The sequence below is a fragment of the Urocitellus parryii genome, unplaced genomic scaffold (assembly GCF_045843805.1).
Source record: "Urocitellus parryii isolate mUroPar1 unplaced genomic scaffold, mUroPar1.hap1 Scaffold_48, whole genome shotgun sequence".
NCBI lineage: Eukaryota > Metazoa > Chordata > Mammalia > Rodentia > Sciuridae > Urocitellus > Urocitellus parryii.
The window spans coordinates 938,475-957,782 of NW_027554049.1; the positions used below are offsets into that span (position 1 = coordinate 938,475).

Here is a 19,308-nt window from a genome sequence, read left to right on the forward strand (position 1 = left end):
AACATAGGGCCAACACTCCAACATATAAGCATTGGCACTGTCTGCCTTAACAAGACTCTTAAAGCATACAAAAGAAAACCAAGACTCAATAAGCTTCTGCTCAGAGCAGAGCCAACAGAAGGGGAGATTTTGCCACTTACTCCTTAGACAACAGGGAACTAATAGCCAGAATATATAAAGAACTCAAAAACTGAACAATCAAATGAACAAGAAATCCTCAAATAATCCCAATAATAAACGGGCAAAAGAACTAAACAGAGACTTCTCAAAAGAAGAAATACAAATGACCAGCATTCAGGGAAATGCAAATCATATAACTACATTGAGATTTCTTCTCACTCCAGTAAGAAAGGCAATTATCAAGAAAACAAATAATAGTAAGTGCTGGTGAGGATGTGGGGGAAAGACACACATTGTTGGTTGGACTGCAAATTAATACAAGCACTCTGGAAAGCAGTATGGAGAGTCTTCAAAAGACTAGGAATGGAACCACTATATGACCCAGCTGTGCCACTCCTCAGTATTTATCCAAAGGAATTAAAATCAGCATACTGCAGTGATATAGCCACATCAATGTTTACAGTAGCACAATTCCTGGGTGCTTGTCAACAGATGAATAGATTAAGAAAATGTGGTATATATACCCAATGGAGTTTTACTCAGCCATTAAGATGAATAAAATTAAGGCTTAGCTGGTAAATGGATGAACTGCAGAATATCATGCTAAATGAAAGAAGCCAGACTCAGAAAGCCAAAGGTCAAATGTTTTCTCTCATATGCAGAAGTTAGACCAAAATAAGGGGAGACTCCATGAAAACAGATCTGTAAAGTAGAAGAAGGGGCTTCACAAGGAGGGACAAGGAATGGGAAAATGGAGGAACAGTGGAATGGACCAAATTATGCAATGTACACAGATGAATATACCAGAGTGAATTCCACCCTTTATGTGTATCTATAAAGCACTATTTTTTAAAAACTACAAATAAATAAAAGGAACACCAGTAGAGTAGAGGAAAGGGAACAGAGTAGTGGAAAGATGGAGAGGGAAAGGGTTAAGAACTGGGGGCTGAATTGGAACAAATTTTATTCCATGTATGATTATATAAAAATGAACCCCAAAATTATGTATGGCTTTAATGTACTAATGAACTCTTCTATGTACACTGCCCATTTGTGTTTAGAAGTTCTGTTTTTAAACACATTTGGACTAAGGCTTTTATTAACCAAACAAGTTTATATAGAATGCAATTACAGGAATCATTGCAGAACACTAGAATTATAAAATTACTAAATAGAAAATGACGTTAGCCTTTTTTGAAGCCTTTCTTTTGAGGGCTAGAAGATCTGTACAATCTGAAAAACTACATTGAGATTTCCTCTCATTCCAGTCAGAAAGGCAATTATCAAGCATACACATAATATTAAGTGTTGGTGAGGATGTGGGGAAAAGGTACACTCACATACACAGGTGGAAATGTATACTTACAGGAAGTGCAGACGGGTACGTTTGTGTCCTGGTAGGGGCAATAGGCTGGAACTCAAATTCTCTGAGTGACGAGCACATAGATACTATTTGTAAAATGGTCATTTTTGCAAAAAAACTTAAAAACTCTTCAGCATAAGGTTGTTGTGATATTCTAACAACCAAGGAGTGCATGTGTACACAATTTATTTGACTATTGCAGTTCTCGAAGGTATCACATTTGACATTGTGAGATATAATGTCTCAGTGCGGGGAGGGAAAAGAAGAGTAAATTGTTATAGAAGCTCTGGGACAATATAAAGGCTAAATATTTTTGTTTTTCTCTCTTTGGACAGTGTCCATTTCATTTTTTCTTTGAAAATATTCCCAAATTAATTCACTCAACATTTTAAAATATTAACTTTAAACAACTAAGTGTTCTTTTTATTACAATTACATTGTGGGTATTCTACTAGTTCAATAACAAAATTAAAACAAGATCTCTTCTGTAATGCAAATATATTTATTATGCACTTTCATATACATAGGGATTTTTGCATAATATAATACAAGGAATAAAATAAAACTTTTACAATGTGAAATTCAATGTACATTTTAGGCTATTTACATACCCCAAACCAAGGGAAAAATAAAAAGAAAGCATTTGTCTGCAACTATATCTGCAGAAAGTGTAAATGGAGGACGTCCAGCAGAATGAACACCTGCACAGCCAAAACACGGAGAGGCTCTGACTTCTGCTGTCGAAGGAGTGGTTTTTGGTGAGGATTCTGGGTGGGTGCAGACGAGACACTGGCTGTGCATTGTAGTAGACACTGATTTCTGGTCAATTTTCCTCCCCAAACCTTTCCTAGAAACATTAGGTTTTCATTTTTCGTTCCTGTACTTTCTCACTTCCCGTACCATCACTCTGGCTTCAGGGATGGTGTGATGGAATGCAATAAAAATGTTTTAAGCACATGGCATCCTAAGTCATGGAGTAGCAACAGCTGATTTACAAAATTTAAACTTTTTAATTTCAAAAATAGCTATTTAGGACCTTCATATTTGCAGGACTGTTCCTACTTTTTAATGGAGCAGAGGCCATTTTTCACTTATGGTCTGAACTCCCCCACAGAAACAAATAAGTGAAGCAGGGCGCCTCCGGCACCCTTATCATTCTTATAACACTGAGTCCCTTTCATTCTATTCCAAAACATCATTTATATAAAAAACATCCAGAGGAATTCTTAGGAAAATCACATTTTTCCAACTGGCTCCCTTCCTACCAACTGTTCCAAATGTATAAAGGATGGATGTGAAGACATTTAGCTCCTTGAAAAATCCCTAACACAATGAGCCATCTCTTTGCCCTTTGGCCACGAGGTGCAATTTTGTAAAAACAATAATATTAAATAAATACAATTTCAATAATTCAAGGTTAATAGAAAAACTGGCAGCTTTCAAGGTTCTCTTTCTGAAGAAAAATACACCTAATAAGAAATGAGAGCTTTGTACTTTAAAGTGATGCAAATGTACTATATGAGACATGAGGAAAGTCGGTTCCAATAACAGCATGTTGGCATTAATAGCATCATTGACACTTTTAAGGCTACTTTGCAAGAGTCCTATTAAGTGTATTTAACATATGTCCCATAGGGACAAGAGTCTGATACTTGAAACATTCACATTCGAGTTATCAATATTGCCATGTCACCTTAATTTCAATTGAACTTCTCTTCTCCTTGCTCTGATTATGATTTATGAATGACACAGGCCAATGGGTCGTACTGACTTTAAAAAGCAAAAGCAAGAAAGCCTTACACACAGATTCAAGTGGGAAACATTCATCGTCTGTTGTACATTTCTGTTCCCATGAACAAAGCATTACATGTGTCCTTCATCTACGATGACACCACTGATCTCTGTGATTCAAATGTTTGAAATATTTTTTTCTTCAGTAGTAGCAAAGGTTTTGTGCTGTCTCCAAATTCTCTTTCCTCATTCCTCTTTATCAAGATCACAGAATTTCTGGGGTCTGTAGGACTAACAGGACTCACCCAGAGATCCAATCCACATCTGTGGTTGCCAAATCATTATGCTGACCTTCCCAGACAGATGCACGGTCCCTCCACTCTGGCCCCACTGGTGTCGAGGGCCTCCAGGAGGCTAGGGCTGTGGGTCACATGCTCATCGGCACCAAATTTATTTTCCTTAGTCACAGACTTCTCCCTTCATCTTGCCACCTGGCCATCCTGAATGCAACTGCCCAAAGAACATAGGAAAGAGCACATGGATAGGAAAGTGCAGATCCAACCATTCTGTTAAATAATAAGAAATACGCATGTGCTATGACAAGGTTACAGGCATCATCCATGAAGGACTGACAGAACACACCACAATCATCACCATCCAACTGAGCCAGGGCATGGACCCACTTGATTCTGAGAAGGGCTGTTGTGGTCATGCAGTGATTTAAAAGTAGAGAAGCTGAGAGAGAAGCCACATAAACCTTCACACGATAAATTACATTTTGTTTTGCTTCAAAGAAGAGATGAGGGTAGTCAATGAATTGTTCAGGGATCAAAAATTCTACCCTCAGACGAGAGACAGGTGCACCTCCCTCTGCGCACACATGCAACTGAGGCATGACTTTGTCCCTGAGAATTTTCATGCCTTGGGAATGAGTCTGCGGTCTTGGAGGTGGAATGACAGCGAGCGGGAGGCAAACAGCATCCCGTAAGGAAATGGAACTCTGTTCTGCCGACTTGTTTGCTCGTTTGGACACTTTGGGCCAGACATAGGGAGCATCCTACTGGGACAATCCAGATTTAAACTACATGGAGCAGCTCCCTAAAGTACTAGAAATTATATACTGTTTGAGAATCTGTCAAAAAAAATTTTTTTTCACCAAGATGTGGCATTCATACAGAAACTCATTTTAGCCAATGCTGAAGGGACAGTGAACATAAAACAGTTGCAAGATTCATTTTATTGAGTGACATTTTAAAAAATACAGGAAACAGGCCACGCACTACAATGCGAATGTGACCGGAACACTGCGCATAAGGTTCTTTTGCCACAAAAAAGAAAATAAATACAAAAAACACTGCCTTTCGTATATATTTGACCATGGCACATGCACATTTATCAAATCTTAACTTAAAATACTTTATTCAAAATTGTTTTCAGCTTTATCAGGGAACTGTAGTATACATCTGCATCTTTTAAAAAAGTGCTTATTCTGTGTAGTGAATACAAAGCACACAAAATGAAAGTTCTTAAGCACAGAGGGTTACACTGAGAAGGCAGCCTTACTTTTTAGGCACATTACAGTAATTAAGGTAACTGTATTGCAGATAGCACATTCTTCGTTCTCTCTCAGCACACCATTGGCGGTTTATGTTCTTATCCCGGAAGGTGAAGAGCCACTCCAACCACAAAGCCTCTGACTCTCAGAGCAGGAACTAGGCAAACATTAAATAAGAAAGAGTGAATGTCCACATTACACTTACCATGAAACTACATATAGTTTTAAGACTCTATATAAGAATATGCATATCAATCTAACTATAAATATTTATCACATAAAGTACAAGTTTAATAATCTAAAGACTCATTATTTAATTTAAAAGGCTCCATAATACATCTACCTTAGTTCATGTGGTTTACTGTATTTAATATATGTTTATACTTGTGCCTTTACAAAAGACGAGAATGACAGCTGGAGGGCTGTACCTATTTTTAAAATAAGTTACAGTAGAGAATGAATTATCTATTTTATACAGATTATTTTTGAGTGACATTTGCCTGGTCATCCATAAATTCAAACTGAAGGATGTTTATTATTGGAAGATAGTCCCAAAAACAAAAGAAGCAAGAAAGAGACTGCAATTTGCTAGAGTATAATTTTGCTAAAGGAAGAAAATCAGTTAAGCAAAGTAGGATCAATGTAGCTTAATATGAACCAGAACAGATTTCTAATGAAATCTTCAGATTTATCTCCAACATGGGAAATAGGATTCTGAAAAAAATATCTGTAACATAAAAACTGTAGACCTATTTTCCCACCAACTTCCTCTATATAATCAACAAAGTAACTTTTGTGGGAAGGGGAAAGATTTTACAATTAAAAAGTACTGTTCTACCTGAATACAACGGGCTCCACACACCTACCTTGCCAACCATACACTTCCCACCTCTCAATTCTTTGCTCAGTATGTGAAAATATGACTTTGGGAGATTCTCAAGAGATCTGTCATAATAACAAACTACCTTTTACTGAGTAAACTTCTTTCTGAGTGAGGAACAGAGTTAGTATTGGCCAACTATCTACTATGCATTACAAACACTCTTCTTCCAAGCAGCAAGATGAATATACAGAACAGCCTCACCTATCAGCATCTCCCAAGAGGGGGTAACTGAACACGCAAGGCATGTCCACTTCCTCCTGGAAACTAGACTGTTCAGACACTAATCCAGGGACATAAGATAGCAGTGGGCAGAGCACTAACCCTCCCAGAGCCTACAATTCAGGTGGGGACACCAACCGAGAACACAGTGGGAGAATGAATGTGGCTGTGCCAGGCTTATGCGCTGCTGGTCACCTGCAGGGAGGGGGGGCGGGGTGACATGTGGGGAGGACTCCACTCCAGGGGGCAGGGCAGGTCTGGCTGGGAGACTGGAAGGTGGAGTGGCCCTGAGGAGGCAGGGGAGCACCCAGCCAAGGGAGCTAACTTCGGGGTGCAGATACTTTAGGCCGACCAGGTCCCACCTTTCACAACGGCGTTTCCTTCTTGTAGTTGAACCTGGGGTCGGCACCCTCGATCTGAAGCTTCAAGGCTTGCTTAAGGCTGAGTTCCGTGTCTGAGGAGGGATAGCCCTCCAACACCTCGGGGTGCCCTCGGTCCTGCATTGTCCGTGGGACTGGCACCCTACCAAGAAACACCTGGTTGCTCTGGAGGTGGTAGTTGGGGTTGGTCAGGATCCCGTTTCTCCTCTTCTGCTCCCCACCCTGCTGGTGGAGCAGGAGCTGCTGCTGGGCGGAGGGCACCAGGCTTTTGCACTGGGCGTCTGCTGGTGTCTGTTTAGGGGGCACACTCCTCCCAGACTTGGCTGCGGGTCCTCTCTTATCAAACTGGGTCATTTCGTACTCTAAGACCTTTGGCTGTGAAGAATTGCTCTGCTTCGCCATTTTCCCAGCTGACCCGGATTTGCTGGAATTTTCCGATTCCCCCCCCCCCCCTTATTTGCCTTGGTGGACTTCAGGCTGGGCTTCACTTGACTCCACTCGAACTCACTGCTCGGGGAATTGTGACTCTGTCCCAGGGACTGCGTGGTGGAGGACAGGGACACGATTGGCTGGCGGCTGCGTCTGCGCGGCAGCGAGTGCTGCTGGATCTGCTCCGTGAAGGACAGGCTGTGGAAGCTGTCCATCGGCACTGTCTGTGCTGTCACCTTGGAGGAAGTCGTTCTCAAAGAGGAGTTTTTTGAGCTCTTCAGGGAATTGTTGGACATGGAGGACTTCTGCCGGTACACGGTGGAGTCGGGAGACTCCGACGGCGAGCTGAAGGCGTGTGCCGGCCCGTTGGGCAGGCCGCGCAGGGACGGCTGCGCATCCCCGCTGCCGGTGCTGCTGGAGCTGTTGGACTTGATTGTGAGCGACTGCATTTTCGAAGACACCGACTGGAAAGGTTTCTGCTCCATTGTGTGAACAGGAGATGGGGAACAGCCGTTCAGACTAGAGGCACCACATTTTTCTAATAATTTAATGATTTGAGAATGTCCGTTTTTGGCTGCAACACGCATAGCTGTGCGTCCAAACTGGTCGGCGTGGTTAGGATCAGCACTGTGCTCTAGTAAGACCTGGACCACATGGACGTGCCCCTCCTGCGCGGTGATGCAGAGAGCAGTGGCACCCTGGTTGCAGGTGTGGTCCACCATGGCCCCATGCTCGATCAGCAGCTGCACGACTTTGACGTGGCCCTGCCAGGCTGCGGACTGCAGAGCCGAGCGCTTCTCGTTGTCCACAGCATTGACGTCTGCGTGGGAAGCAATGAGCACCTGCACCATTTCCATGTGGCCCTGCCAGCAGGAAACGTGGAGCGCTTTCCTGCCCTCAGCATCACTCGCCTCCACGTTTGCACCATTTTCTAAAAAATACTCGGCCATTGTCAGTTGGTTTTCTAAGGCCAGGATATAAAGCGTGGGCCTGCCATCTGCGTCTTTGTAGTTCACATCAGCGCCGCGGCTGAACAGCAACTCAACAATGTCCCTGTGTCCCTCTAAGGCAGCGACCCGCAGTGCATTTCTTCCATCGTAACATCTCTGATCAATGCTGGATTTATTCTCCAATAATATCTGAACACAGTCATAGTGACCCTCTTGTGAAGCCAGGATGAAGGGGATCCGGCAGTCGTGGTCGATCTCGTTTGTTCTAGCACCTTGTTCAATGAGCACCTCACATATTAACCTGTGACCTCCAAAGGCTGCCATGTGCAAAGGGGTCCAGCCGGCATCGTCTCTGTGATTCTCGTCCAGCCCCCTGTCCAGCAGAGTGCGTACCACCTCAACATTTCCTTGTGCTGAAGCTATGCTGAGGACCGTCCTGCCTTCACTATCAATGTCCACAGCTGCACCCCAAAACAGAAGTGTGTTTACTACTGAAGCATGACCCATGGAAGCTGCTGCCAGCAGGGGTGTCCGGCCATTGTTGTCTGTGTGATCTACATCAGCCCCTCCCTCCAGAAGCAAGTCCACCACATGCACATGTCCTTCATAGGCAGCTACCAGCAGTGGAGTCATGCCGTCTTTGTCACAGTGATCCACTTCAGCACCACGGTTGATCAAAAGGCTAACGACAGATGCGTGCCCTTTACTTGCAGGCACACAAAGTGCAGCGACAGAGAGCGCGGTTCTGCCATCCACGTCCTCGTGATTGACTTCTGCTCCGTGGTCCAGCAGGTGTTCCACAATCTCTCTGTGTCCCATTTATGCTGCCACGATCAAAGCAGTCCTATCTTCATTATCAGCTTTGTTAACCTCAGCACCGTGTTGTAGGAAGTTGAGAACAATATCCTCATGGCCTCCCCATGCTGCTGCTCTCAGCACTGTTCGACTGTCAGCATCGGCACAATCCACTTTTACACCAGCATAAAGCAGTGCAGACACGATCTCAGTATGGCCGCCCCAAGCCGCAGATCTTAATGCTGTCCAACCATCTTGATCAGTGTGATTGATATTTGCTCCACACCCAATCAAACAATTAACCACCTTGGTATGACCTTGTCTAGCAGCTAGGTCCATGAGCATCTTCTATCTCTAAGTCTGCTCCCCTAGAGACAAGCAAATTCACCACATCAAGGTTGCCACTGTAGGCGGCATTAGCCAATAACGTTCTCCCATTTGAATCGCACTGATTCACCGAAGCTCCATTATCTAATAGTGTCCTGATAGAATCCTCTCTTTCCAAGGCTTGTCGGACTATGCACGATGTGCGATCATCCTCACTGTTGACGTGAGCACCAGCTTTAACCAACAGCTGCAGCACTTCTTGTTCCTTGGGTATTGAAGTGGACAGAGAGTCTCGGACAGGCATGCCATTCCATATCATCCACAGGGCTAATTCAGCTGTCTCCAACTGCAAATTTGAATTAATTAAATGCAGTGCGAATTCTTGTGCTTCCAATGGTGTCAAATTCTTGGCTTGACAGGTGTAGCTCATGGCCAGCATTCGGTGTCCTTCTGCCGCATTACATAAATACTTCTGAGTGCAGTGCTTCACGTCCAGAAGCCACTCAACAAAGCTATAGTGAAACAGGATCTTAGTATTTCCCAGTCCATCGACAAGAAGTTTGGAGAGGACATCTAGCTTGCGCTGAAAGTCCTCCAAGGTCAAGGACATATTTTTGGTCCATACTGCATGATATAACTCTGTGACAGTCAAAGGTCGACAGGCTGCAAGAATGACATTCAAAATTGGCTGAACCTTTGCAAATTGTTTTCTTACAAAAAGTCTCTGGCAAAGCCAGAGATACAGACCATTCAGAGTTCCTGGGATGTCACGAATCTCTCTTAACATAATAAAATTTTCCAAAACTCCATCTAAAACTCGTTCTAGATAAAGAAAACATCCACTGCTTTTAATGTGCAGTTGATTTAACATCTCGGCAGTTTCTTTCGTGAGGTGCTGCCGCAGAGCTTCCTCCTGGTCTAAACGATGAAGAATGTACTGCTGCACATCCTTGAAAATGTATGCCTTCCTAAGGTCATCCAAACTGATTTTTCGAAAACCTGGAAGAAGAACAAAAAAGCAGATGTCTTCAGTTGAGAAGTATTATGGAAGCAGCCTTATCTTTAAAGAGAATGTTTTCAATTTACAACAAACTAATAAAAAATCAACTAATTAATGCTAATAAATCTATTAATACATGGCAGTATGTAAATCAGTTTTCTTTTCTTTCTGCAAAAACACATGGATGACAGAAAAATAACCTCATTTTCTCATTGGCAAGTGGCTTTTAGTGGCTTGAGGCCTCTGGACCCCACCACAGGAGCCTCACCAAGCATCACAGCCTGACATGCTCGAATAGTGCCTTTTGAAGATGTTCTAAACTTACTTCCAAATGAGGAGGATCAGACACACAAGTACAGTTTGTTTTTACATGATCTTTTTCATACAAATCATGGATATAGCTCCAGCATATACCTGAAAATACATTAGCCTCAACTAAGGGGTTGAATATTTACACCCAATTAGAATATCACCTGCCACTGCCTCTGAATTACATTATTTTACACATTATCAAATTAACATAATTAAAATTTGGACTGCCAATAAACAGCTTGAACTAATTAAGATGCAACTTGGTCAAATTATGCTTAAAACCTTTAGCTTTGTAGTAACAAAGCCACGTAATAAAGTTCAAATCAACCTAAAATTACACTAGTTTCAGCTATTTAAAACTTTAAGTTCTTTAAAGGGCACCATGATTTCATTTTGATCATGATTTTCATTCATGATCTACAGACATGAATTCCTGAGACAACTGTATATTTGCCTTCCAGAAGAAGCAGCTGCAGAGCACATGAACTTGGTGAAGCAGCAGTGTGACCAAGTCTGCATTATGAAGTACCATCCCAACATCTCCAGGGAGGAGCTGCATCCAGTCAAGAGTAGAGGCCACAGCCTTCAGAGAAGCTGGGATATTCCAGCTGAGAGGCCCAGGGGGTTTGACAATCGTGGTGGCAGCAGCAGCAAACATAAAGAAGAAGGATGACCCTGGGACTACTAACAAGCCCCGATTATGGGGTTTGGGGGACTGTGTGGAAAAAGGAGCCCAAGCAGGCCTTATGTCTGGCTTTGCCAACAGGACAGACAGAGAGATCACGGAAAGATTAAAAATTTGATTTTTAGAGAAAACTGTTAGACAATTCTGTGATACTAAGCTTTAAGTATTTAGATGAAATGGACATATTTATTAGAAAACATAACCTACCAAAATGAAACATGAGGAAATAACAAATTTGCACAGCCCTAAATCTATGTAAAAAAAATAGAATCTATGATTTTATATACACACAAGTGATCATTAAATCCTCAACAAAAATAATCTCAAAACACAAATTTTACTTATGGAAAAAAAGACAACACTACTTAAACTGAGGAGGAGTTAAAACATGCCTAGAAATTTACAGCAACAGGCATTCACAGTGAAATGAGGTGATAGCCTCCAAACCCTGTCCTATGTGTCTGGGTGCTTTTGACTTCAGAAATTCATTAAAAACAATTTAAAATTAAAAAGGAAAACACCTGACACATCACTAATAAAAAATGTACTAAAATAGTATCCTATATGTTATACAGTGTTTTAAATACAACGTGCTGAACCTATGGTCTGAGTCACAAGAATGATCATATCACCCATTATGAGTACTTATCTCTAGTTCAAGCTAATTAAGATCTCAGGATTAAAATGTGACATAATTAAAACAACCCAGGCTCAACCTCCACAGGAACAGGTTTGGCAGAATGGCGTGGCAGGAAACAGTGCTCTGTGAGAGTCCACTCTTCAAGGAAGCACTTGGAGCACTCACTACACATGCCTTCCCTGACAGCCCTGGGCCACCAGAGTGCTTATTTTAAAATGAGGAAGCTAAAGCACAGAATAAGTAGAGAACCAGGATTCTAATAGCTCTTTTTGACTTTGAAGTTTGCTGTTTTGGTGAAAATAGGAATAGAAAGTTTTGAGAGGAAGCGAATGTTTGACATGGAGATAACAGGGAGGAAACAGGGATGGAATTAATTACGTAGAATAGATGCAAAATGTTTGCAATATGAAAAATAAATCTCCCTCAGATCTAGACATTGGGAATATGAATTCAGAAGAAATTAGGCTTGTCACTAATAAGAAGTTATTTATTAATTAAAACAGAAATATGATTATTAATCCACCAGTTAAAAAAATTTTAGTTAAAGGTACTAAAATTAATAACGTTTTTAATTGTGACTTTTGACAAATACACATGTAATCCCTGATTATGAACATATACAATTTAGTATACTGATATTAAAGCACTTTCAATAATTACAAGATGAGGCTGAAAATGATCACAATTTCCGGAGGAATAGAATGTGGGCCACTTTGCTACTGAGTCACTTCTGCTCCTGCTCAGGGGCTGATTTTATTTGGAGGTGGTGAGTGGATCTGCACCTCTGCTTAGAAACTGATGCCCACTGCAACTGCCACATGTCCCCAAGAGCACCTGTAGCTGGGGAACATGAAAGTCAAACCTGACAGTGGGACCAAAGGAAGCTAAGAGAATTCCAGTATGTAACAGATAAATCAGGCAGCTATAAAAATAGCAATTAAAAAGACAGCAAAAAATAGCTAACAGGCTCATGAACGTTAAATTTAAAAAGCATGAAATCAAACTGGTACAAAGCATAGGCTCAACTAGGTAGGAACACTAAGAACTAAGAACACAAGGTGTTAGAGTGCTCAATCAGTGTTTTATCTCCAAGTGATGGAATCAATGCTGGTGTATGTTGTCATTTAAAATGTTTCTATGTGGGCTGGGGATGTGGCTCAAGCGGTAGCTCGCTCGCCTGGCATGCGTGCGGCCCCGCTTCGATCCTCAGCACCACATACCAACAAAGATGTTGTGTCCACCGAGAACTAAAAAATAAATATTAAAAATGAAAAAAAATAAAAAAATAAAATGTTTCTATGTAAGCATGGGTCACTTTTATAATCAGAATCAATATGTACAAAAATCTGCAAAATATTTTGTAAGTAAATTCTTGGTGTTTTGAATGGGCTAATTCTTTCAATTTGCCAAGCAACAGTAAAGGAAATCAAGAAGATGCTGAGAAAATATGTGGTCCAACTAATCATTTAAATCCTAGATTCCTATTTTGCACCACTTAGGACAAAATATCCATATGAATAACATAATCAAACATAAAAGAATATGTAATATAAAGGCTAATAATTAGCTTACATATAACAGATTTCAAAATAATTATTACAGTTTTTAAAAACTGAGGAAAATAGTTACAAAGAATAAAAGCATATGAAATAAAAACCTTAAAAATAATCAATAACAAAATCACTACCTTCTTGATAGAAAGATTAACAAAAATGATAAAGAAAAAAAAGACAAACTGATAAATAAATGAACAGTTAAACAGTAAACAAGAAGTCCAAATAAAATAACATTTTTCACGTGGCAAGTTAACAAGTACTAAAAAAAGATGTAACTCAATACTGGTGGAAATACAAAGAAAGCAACACACATACTTTCAGGAAGGAATATAATATGGTCTTTTCAGAAAGCAATTTTATGGTATTTATTAATAACCTCAGTAATGTTCTTAACTTTTACTCCCAAATTAAAAATTTACCAACAGCAGAGGTGGTAAATGTCCACACAAAGCCCACCATTTTTAACAATTAGTATACTGGGGAAGAGAAGGGAGGATAGGTACAATCTGACTGTAATCTAGCTCCACCTGATTCCTAGTTCATTGCTTGTTCCACTAAACACAGTTGAAAGAAGATACTTATTTGCAAATCAAGGCATGGCAGTTTAGTCCCAAGCTCTGTTCTGGAGGTTGGGGATCAAGGAAAAATTCCTGTTCTCATGTTGACTATATCATAGTGGAGAAGACAGATTGCTAAGTAAACAAGTATAAAATATAGACAGATTTTAAACAGTAATCGGATATATGAAGAAATAAAACCAGATAGTGAGTTTATGACCATGTAGCCGGGGAGAGAAGAAAACTAGAATAGAAATACAATCAGAAGCTCGTGTGCAACTGATATTTGAGTAGGGGTCCAAGTAAGAAGGCGGTAAGAAGTCAAGGGAAGAACATTCTAGTCAGAAGAATATCAGTGCAGATGCCTTAAAGCAGATAAGAGCGGATCTGCAAATAACAGATGTTGGCTGATGAGCATGTAGAGAAATGGCAAATCTCATGTTATTGGTAGATGCGTCAATTATTTCAAGCACACTAGCTATTATTTGATAAAATTAAGTAGCGTTCACAATGTATATGTTCTATGACCCAGCAATTCCAATTCTAACTTTAAATAGATTTAAATCTTTAGCACATGTGTACATGAAGCCATATACAAGCACATTCCTAAAGTAGTTTTTGCAATACAGGTTGAACATACCTTCTCTGAAATGCCTGGGACCAGAGTTTTTGAATTTTGAATTTTTTCAGGTTTTGGACTATTTGAATGTACATAATCAGATATTGTGGGGATTAGGACCCACATCTAAACACAAAATCCACTTATGTTTCATACTGCCTGAAAGTAATTTAATATAATATGCTTAATAATTTTGTTGATAAAATGGTTTCATGGTGTAGAAGTTTCCACTTGTGGCGTCATGTCCACATTTCAACAGCTTTTGGATTCTGGAGTATTTCTGATTAGGGATGCTCACTCAGTGACACTGGAAACAATCTAAATGTCCATGAATAGGATAATGGAAAAACAATAGAAGATTTATTCCCAGGAAGAGATACTAGGTACCAGTTGAAACCAATGACCTAGATTTATGAACAGTAATAATTAGAGTTCAAAAGTCACTGGCTAAATATGTGAATAAATGAAAATAATAGCAACATTCATGAAGCACTTAGTATGTATTAGGTAGGCAATATCCTAAGTGCTTCACGGGTAATTTGTGATTTAACTTTATGTAATTTCCACTTTGTAAATGAGGAAACAGGCATACGGAGCATTAAGCAAGTTGTGCAAGGTCACAGAGCTAAGCACCTGGTAGAGCTGAGATGGTACATGGAGTGTCTTGTAGGTGTGAACTATGTAAACACATAGTATAGACATGTGGGCTAAAGAACAAGAGGAGACAAGGGCATGGGAATTCAGGCCAGGGGCCTTCAACTCCCGTGTACATGCTCGGCAGGTTGTGTGATATCAGGGTTAGCCATTCTCATTTTAACCCTCAATTCTTATCAACACCCCAAAATAATGGCTCCCCTGGAAGCCTGCAGTGCTGCACTGGCAGCAGGGACCTGAGGCAGGAGCTGAGCTGGAGCGAAGCTGGTGATAAAGCCACTGAACTGATGAAGGAGAGTCTGCCATGCTGCCAAATGCTCAGAACTGCTCAAAAATGACACCGCCCATTCGTCATGACCCCAGTCAGTGTCTGCCCAGCTACACCCAAGTCCTGGGAGAGGTCCTTTGTTTACACTCCTTCACCTCCCAGAGGGCACAGGAAGCATGTCATATGATTTATTGGCATGATCGTGACTTTGTTAGGGTTGGTTTAAAAAGTACAAAGATCAAGAAAAAAGAATAGAAATGAAGAAAACCATCTTCATTATACATTATATACTCTGTTTTCTCACTTATCAAAAAAAGATTAAGAGAAAGGAAATATTTCAAGTGACATCCTAAAGGGTTTTTAACTGTCTCTGTTTAGACACCATGGAAAACACTAGAGTGACTGGCACTGAGCCTTCACTACTCTTCAGATGCTAGTCTAGTTCAAAGGACATCAGCAGGGAGGCAGCCCCACAGGGCCGGGGCAGTCAGCATGCAGGATGCGCCACCGTCCTTTACCAAGCAGTTAGGAAGAGAGTTCTGCAAAGAGTAATGCTTAAGCAGCTTTAAAACATGCCACAGACTGTCTTTAACACGCCTGTAGAAGGGTACAGTTAATAACAGTGACAGAAGGAGCAGGGGCAACACCCAGATTACCAACTGCACACTTCACTCTCGGAAGAAAACAAGTGGTTGCTGGTCAGTAGAAGCATCGGATGGCAGTAAGTAAGTATGCTTACCAGTAAACATTTTAGGAACAGCCTTACTCTGTTTTCAGGCAGAACGGAGAAGCAGGAGCCACGGTGGGAAGAACTCATGGTGACCAGCAAGCAGTTCCGCGACAGTCCCAGATAAGCTGGTGGCAGTCTGTTCTCCTTCAGTGACATTGCACCCTTCATCCACAGAGTCCACCAGCAGAAACAGGCTCTGCTGAGGGGGCTCCATGCCCAGGAGTGGGAGCAGCACACACCTGCAAGACACCACAGCACATCCGGAACATTACTGGTGACAATGTCACATTCAGTACTCAAACAGTAGTAGTAGTACCAATACAAATGTTTACAAAAGACTGTAGGATAAAATGTTTAAACATGTTTAGGGCAAAAATGTTATAAACGTCAATTCCTTACTTTAAGTAGAATACAGGTCCTAAATAGCTGGCGTTTCCAGTGATGTCACCTTCCACAGCACAGTGTACTTGTGTGTGAGAGTGAGACCCAGCACAACCCAGGAAGGCCTGGAGGGACGGGGAGCCTAGAGTTCAATATTCCCTTCTGGATTTTGAATTGGTGTTAAAGTTTGAATTATCTATGACAAGGGCATAAAACGTGTTGCAGAGGAAAACAAAACAAAGCAAAGCAAATATTCAGACCACCGTAATAAGATCAGCATCAAGGCTTCCACAGAATTTACATGTGTTTCATTTCTCTCATGAGATGACTGCATGTGTATAACAAGTCACCACAGTTATTTTAAAGGCCTGGAAGAAGAGGACTATATTCTAGGTCCAATTTGATATTTTCAAATTGCAAAGTAAAGAAAAATGATTAAGTTTGATTCCACCGAGTAATGTATTTCCTACTTCTGCAATTTATATTGCTGTTGAATGAAAGTTTTTCCTAAATAAAACAATGCTCATTTGCTTTCAGCAAATATTTACCTGAGGTGTTTAAATGCCCAATGGGGTGCTAAGCAGGTAACAAAGTGAAGGAGACACAATCCATTCAGTTACGAACAACAGAAATTTACAAATTGTATTTTCTACAATTCTCTTCTCAATCCTTCAATACCCTAGACACCAAGATCCAACTTTTCACCAGGCAAAAGTCAATGTTTCTAAAACCCCTAATCCATTGTAATAGCATCACTCAAGTCCAAACTCCTATTCTTTCTCCCCCGAGCTACGAGGGTGGCCCACCTGCCTCTATGGCCCCTCCAGGGAGTTTCTACTGTGCCACTCACCCTTCCCCAGGGACTCCAGCCATGCATGGCTTTCCTTGGTAACCCTCACCAGACAGCTGCCCCAGCCTCCTGTGTCTGGTCTGCATACCCCTTCTCTCATGGACCTGGCTTCTCCTTGGTCTTCAAGTTTGAGTCACTTTCTATGGTCAAATCTTTATTAAATGCTGTCATGGCATTAGTGAGTCTTCTTCCATTGCACTTACTAATATGTAAATAAGAAATGATCAACTCTAATTTTCTATGTTAGCAATTCTATCACTGTTTATCATATCAATGAGCACAGGGTATTGAAGTTATGTGTCTTCCATCCCAAACTGCCAAAACATCATTACTTAGGACCTACTGTGAGCACCATGCCAAGCTCTGGGTGTGTGCTGAAGAGCAAAACTGCCTCAGTCCTGACCTGCTCTGTTAAATTTTTGTGGTGCTGGGGATGGAACCCAGGGCTTTGTGCATGCTAGGAAAATGCTCTACCACTGAGCTCTAACCTTGATCTCATGACCTTTCTACTGTGGCTCCCCAGGTAGCTGGAGATACAGATGTGCTCTTTTGATTCTTATAGTTTAAAGAAAAAATGTCATTAAGTAAGTTTCAAATTAAAAATCTGATAGGTGTGGGAAGGGGTCAGGGGAGCTGGGTGTGGAGGTTGAGGCTGGTGAGGTCAAAGCCAGGAGGGGGGTGAGGAGGAAGAGCAAGGGTCAAGGGTTGGGGGCACACAGGAAGGGGAAAGAAAACCTAGTTAAGGCAACAGCACCTGCATGGGCTTGGAGAAAGACCCTTGAGCAAAGCGTGAAGAAAGAATTGTGGAAAAGAGTGAGTGCTGGGCTCTGTAAGCTTTTCAATGAAGTGTGGACATGACCCTAAGGGTTCTAGAGAGCCAATGTTGTACACAGGCAGGTTCCCAGGGCTCAAGACCATCTTCACAAATCACTGACACCGTAGATCTGCATCACGAAGGAAAGGCATTGAGTAGAGAAGATGCTACTTTAATATTTTAAAGCATTAAGTGCCAGGCGCGGTGGCACACACCTATGATCCCAGCGCCTCAGAAGGCTGAGGCAGGAGGATCGTGAGTTCAGAGCCAGCCTCAGCAACAGCCACGTGCTTCTCAACTTGGTGGCCTCTGGCCACCGCAGAGGAAGAGGCAAATCGTGGTTAGGGACCAGCCTGGAAGGATCCTGGTTAGGGCTCAGACCCACCTGAGGTGGGGGCAGCTGGCTGGCCACTTGGCATTGCGTCTCCCAGCGCCTCCCCCCCCCCCAAGGGCAAGCCCAGTTTCTGCACTCCGCACCTAGAAGGGACCTCTGCTTTTGAATGAATACATTTTAAAACATCCCCCCCCCTTTCAAGACTGAGAAATTTGGAAGTCGTGGCAAGGAGTCCTAGCTAAGGAGCATCTGCTTGAAGCCTTCAGGTTACCCAGTGACTTGGTGAACACGTGAGTTAATTGATCACCCGGCGTTGTATGTCCCTTGAGGTACCCAGAGAACTTGGTGGAGGAAACAAAGCGACACCCCCATTTCAAACAATAACTTTTATTTTATACTTCTCTATACTTTGTAGCAAAACTTTTTTTGCTGAATTTAATTTATAATAAAATTTTTAAATTACATCTCTCTCTTTTTTTAAAATCAAGGCTCTTTTATGTCAAAATCTTTTTTTAACTATATTTTAGATTAACATTTAACATCCCCCCCCTTGTGATCTATACCACTGGATATTCAGGTATTACTGTATGTGTAACAGCTAAAACGAGAGAGGAGGGAAAATAAAGGCAGTGGATTTGAAAGATGCATCAACAACAGCAGGTAAAGCTAACCCCTCAGTGACTTTAGCAGCATTGCTTCTCACACCTTTTACCATGATGCCAGAGTTGCCACAACCCCTTCCTCTCTCCCTCCTACCCATAAAAATCTAAAGCCAATAATCTGTCATTTTGCTTTCTGGAGGAGAAATGTGCAGTGGAAATGATCAAAACAAGATACTGTGGAAGAAAGACGTGAGCGTGAATTATTCACCATATGCTTCCCACGTGGACATCTCTCTTGAATTCATTCCCCTGGCCTTCTCCTCTCCTCTCTTTCCTATTCGGAGGAGCCCATCATTTTTCATGTGACTAACATGATTAATATAGTAGGTGGCCCAGGGCTGTTCCTGAGATTCTTTTGCCAAAAAAATTAAAAATTAAAAATAAAATGGGGGTGAGTTGCCGTTTTCATATTTTTGTGTGAAGACGGACTAAAGCTGAGGTCCGATTTTGGCTGTGCTTGCTCGCTCACTGATTGGTAACATTTGGCAAATTAA

At 41.5% G+C, this 19,308-nt stretch overlaps 1 protein-coding gene across 1 annotated transcript; it reads right to left on the minus strand.

Moving 5' to 3' along the window:
* Window positions 1-6,236: 6,236 nt before the first annotated feature.
* Window positions 6,237-16,005, minus strand: LOC113178563 (ankyrin repeat domain-containing protein 50-like). The gene is given in 4 exon segments (XM_077794824.1): window positions 6,237-6,698; window positions 6,701-8,759; window positions 8,761-9,751; window positions 15,783-16,005. Coding segments are annotated over 4 exon segments (3,717 nt in total). The 5' UTR covers window positions 15,988-16,005.
* Between the last annotated feature and the right edge of the window lie 3,303 nt (window positions 16,006-19,308).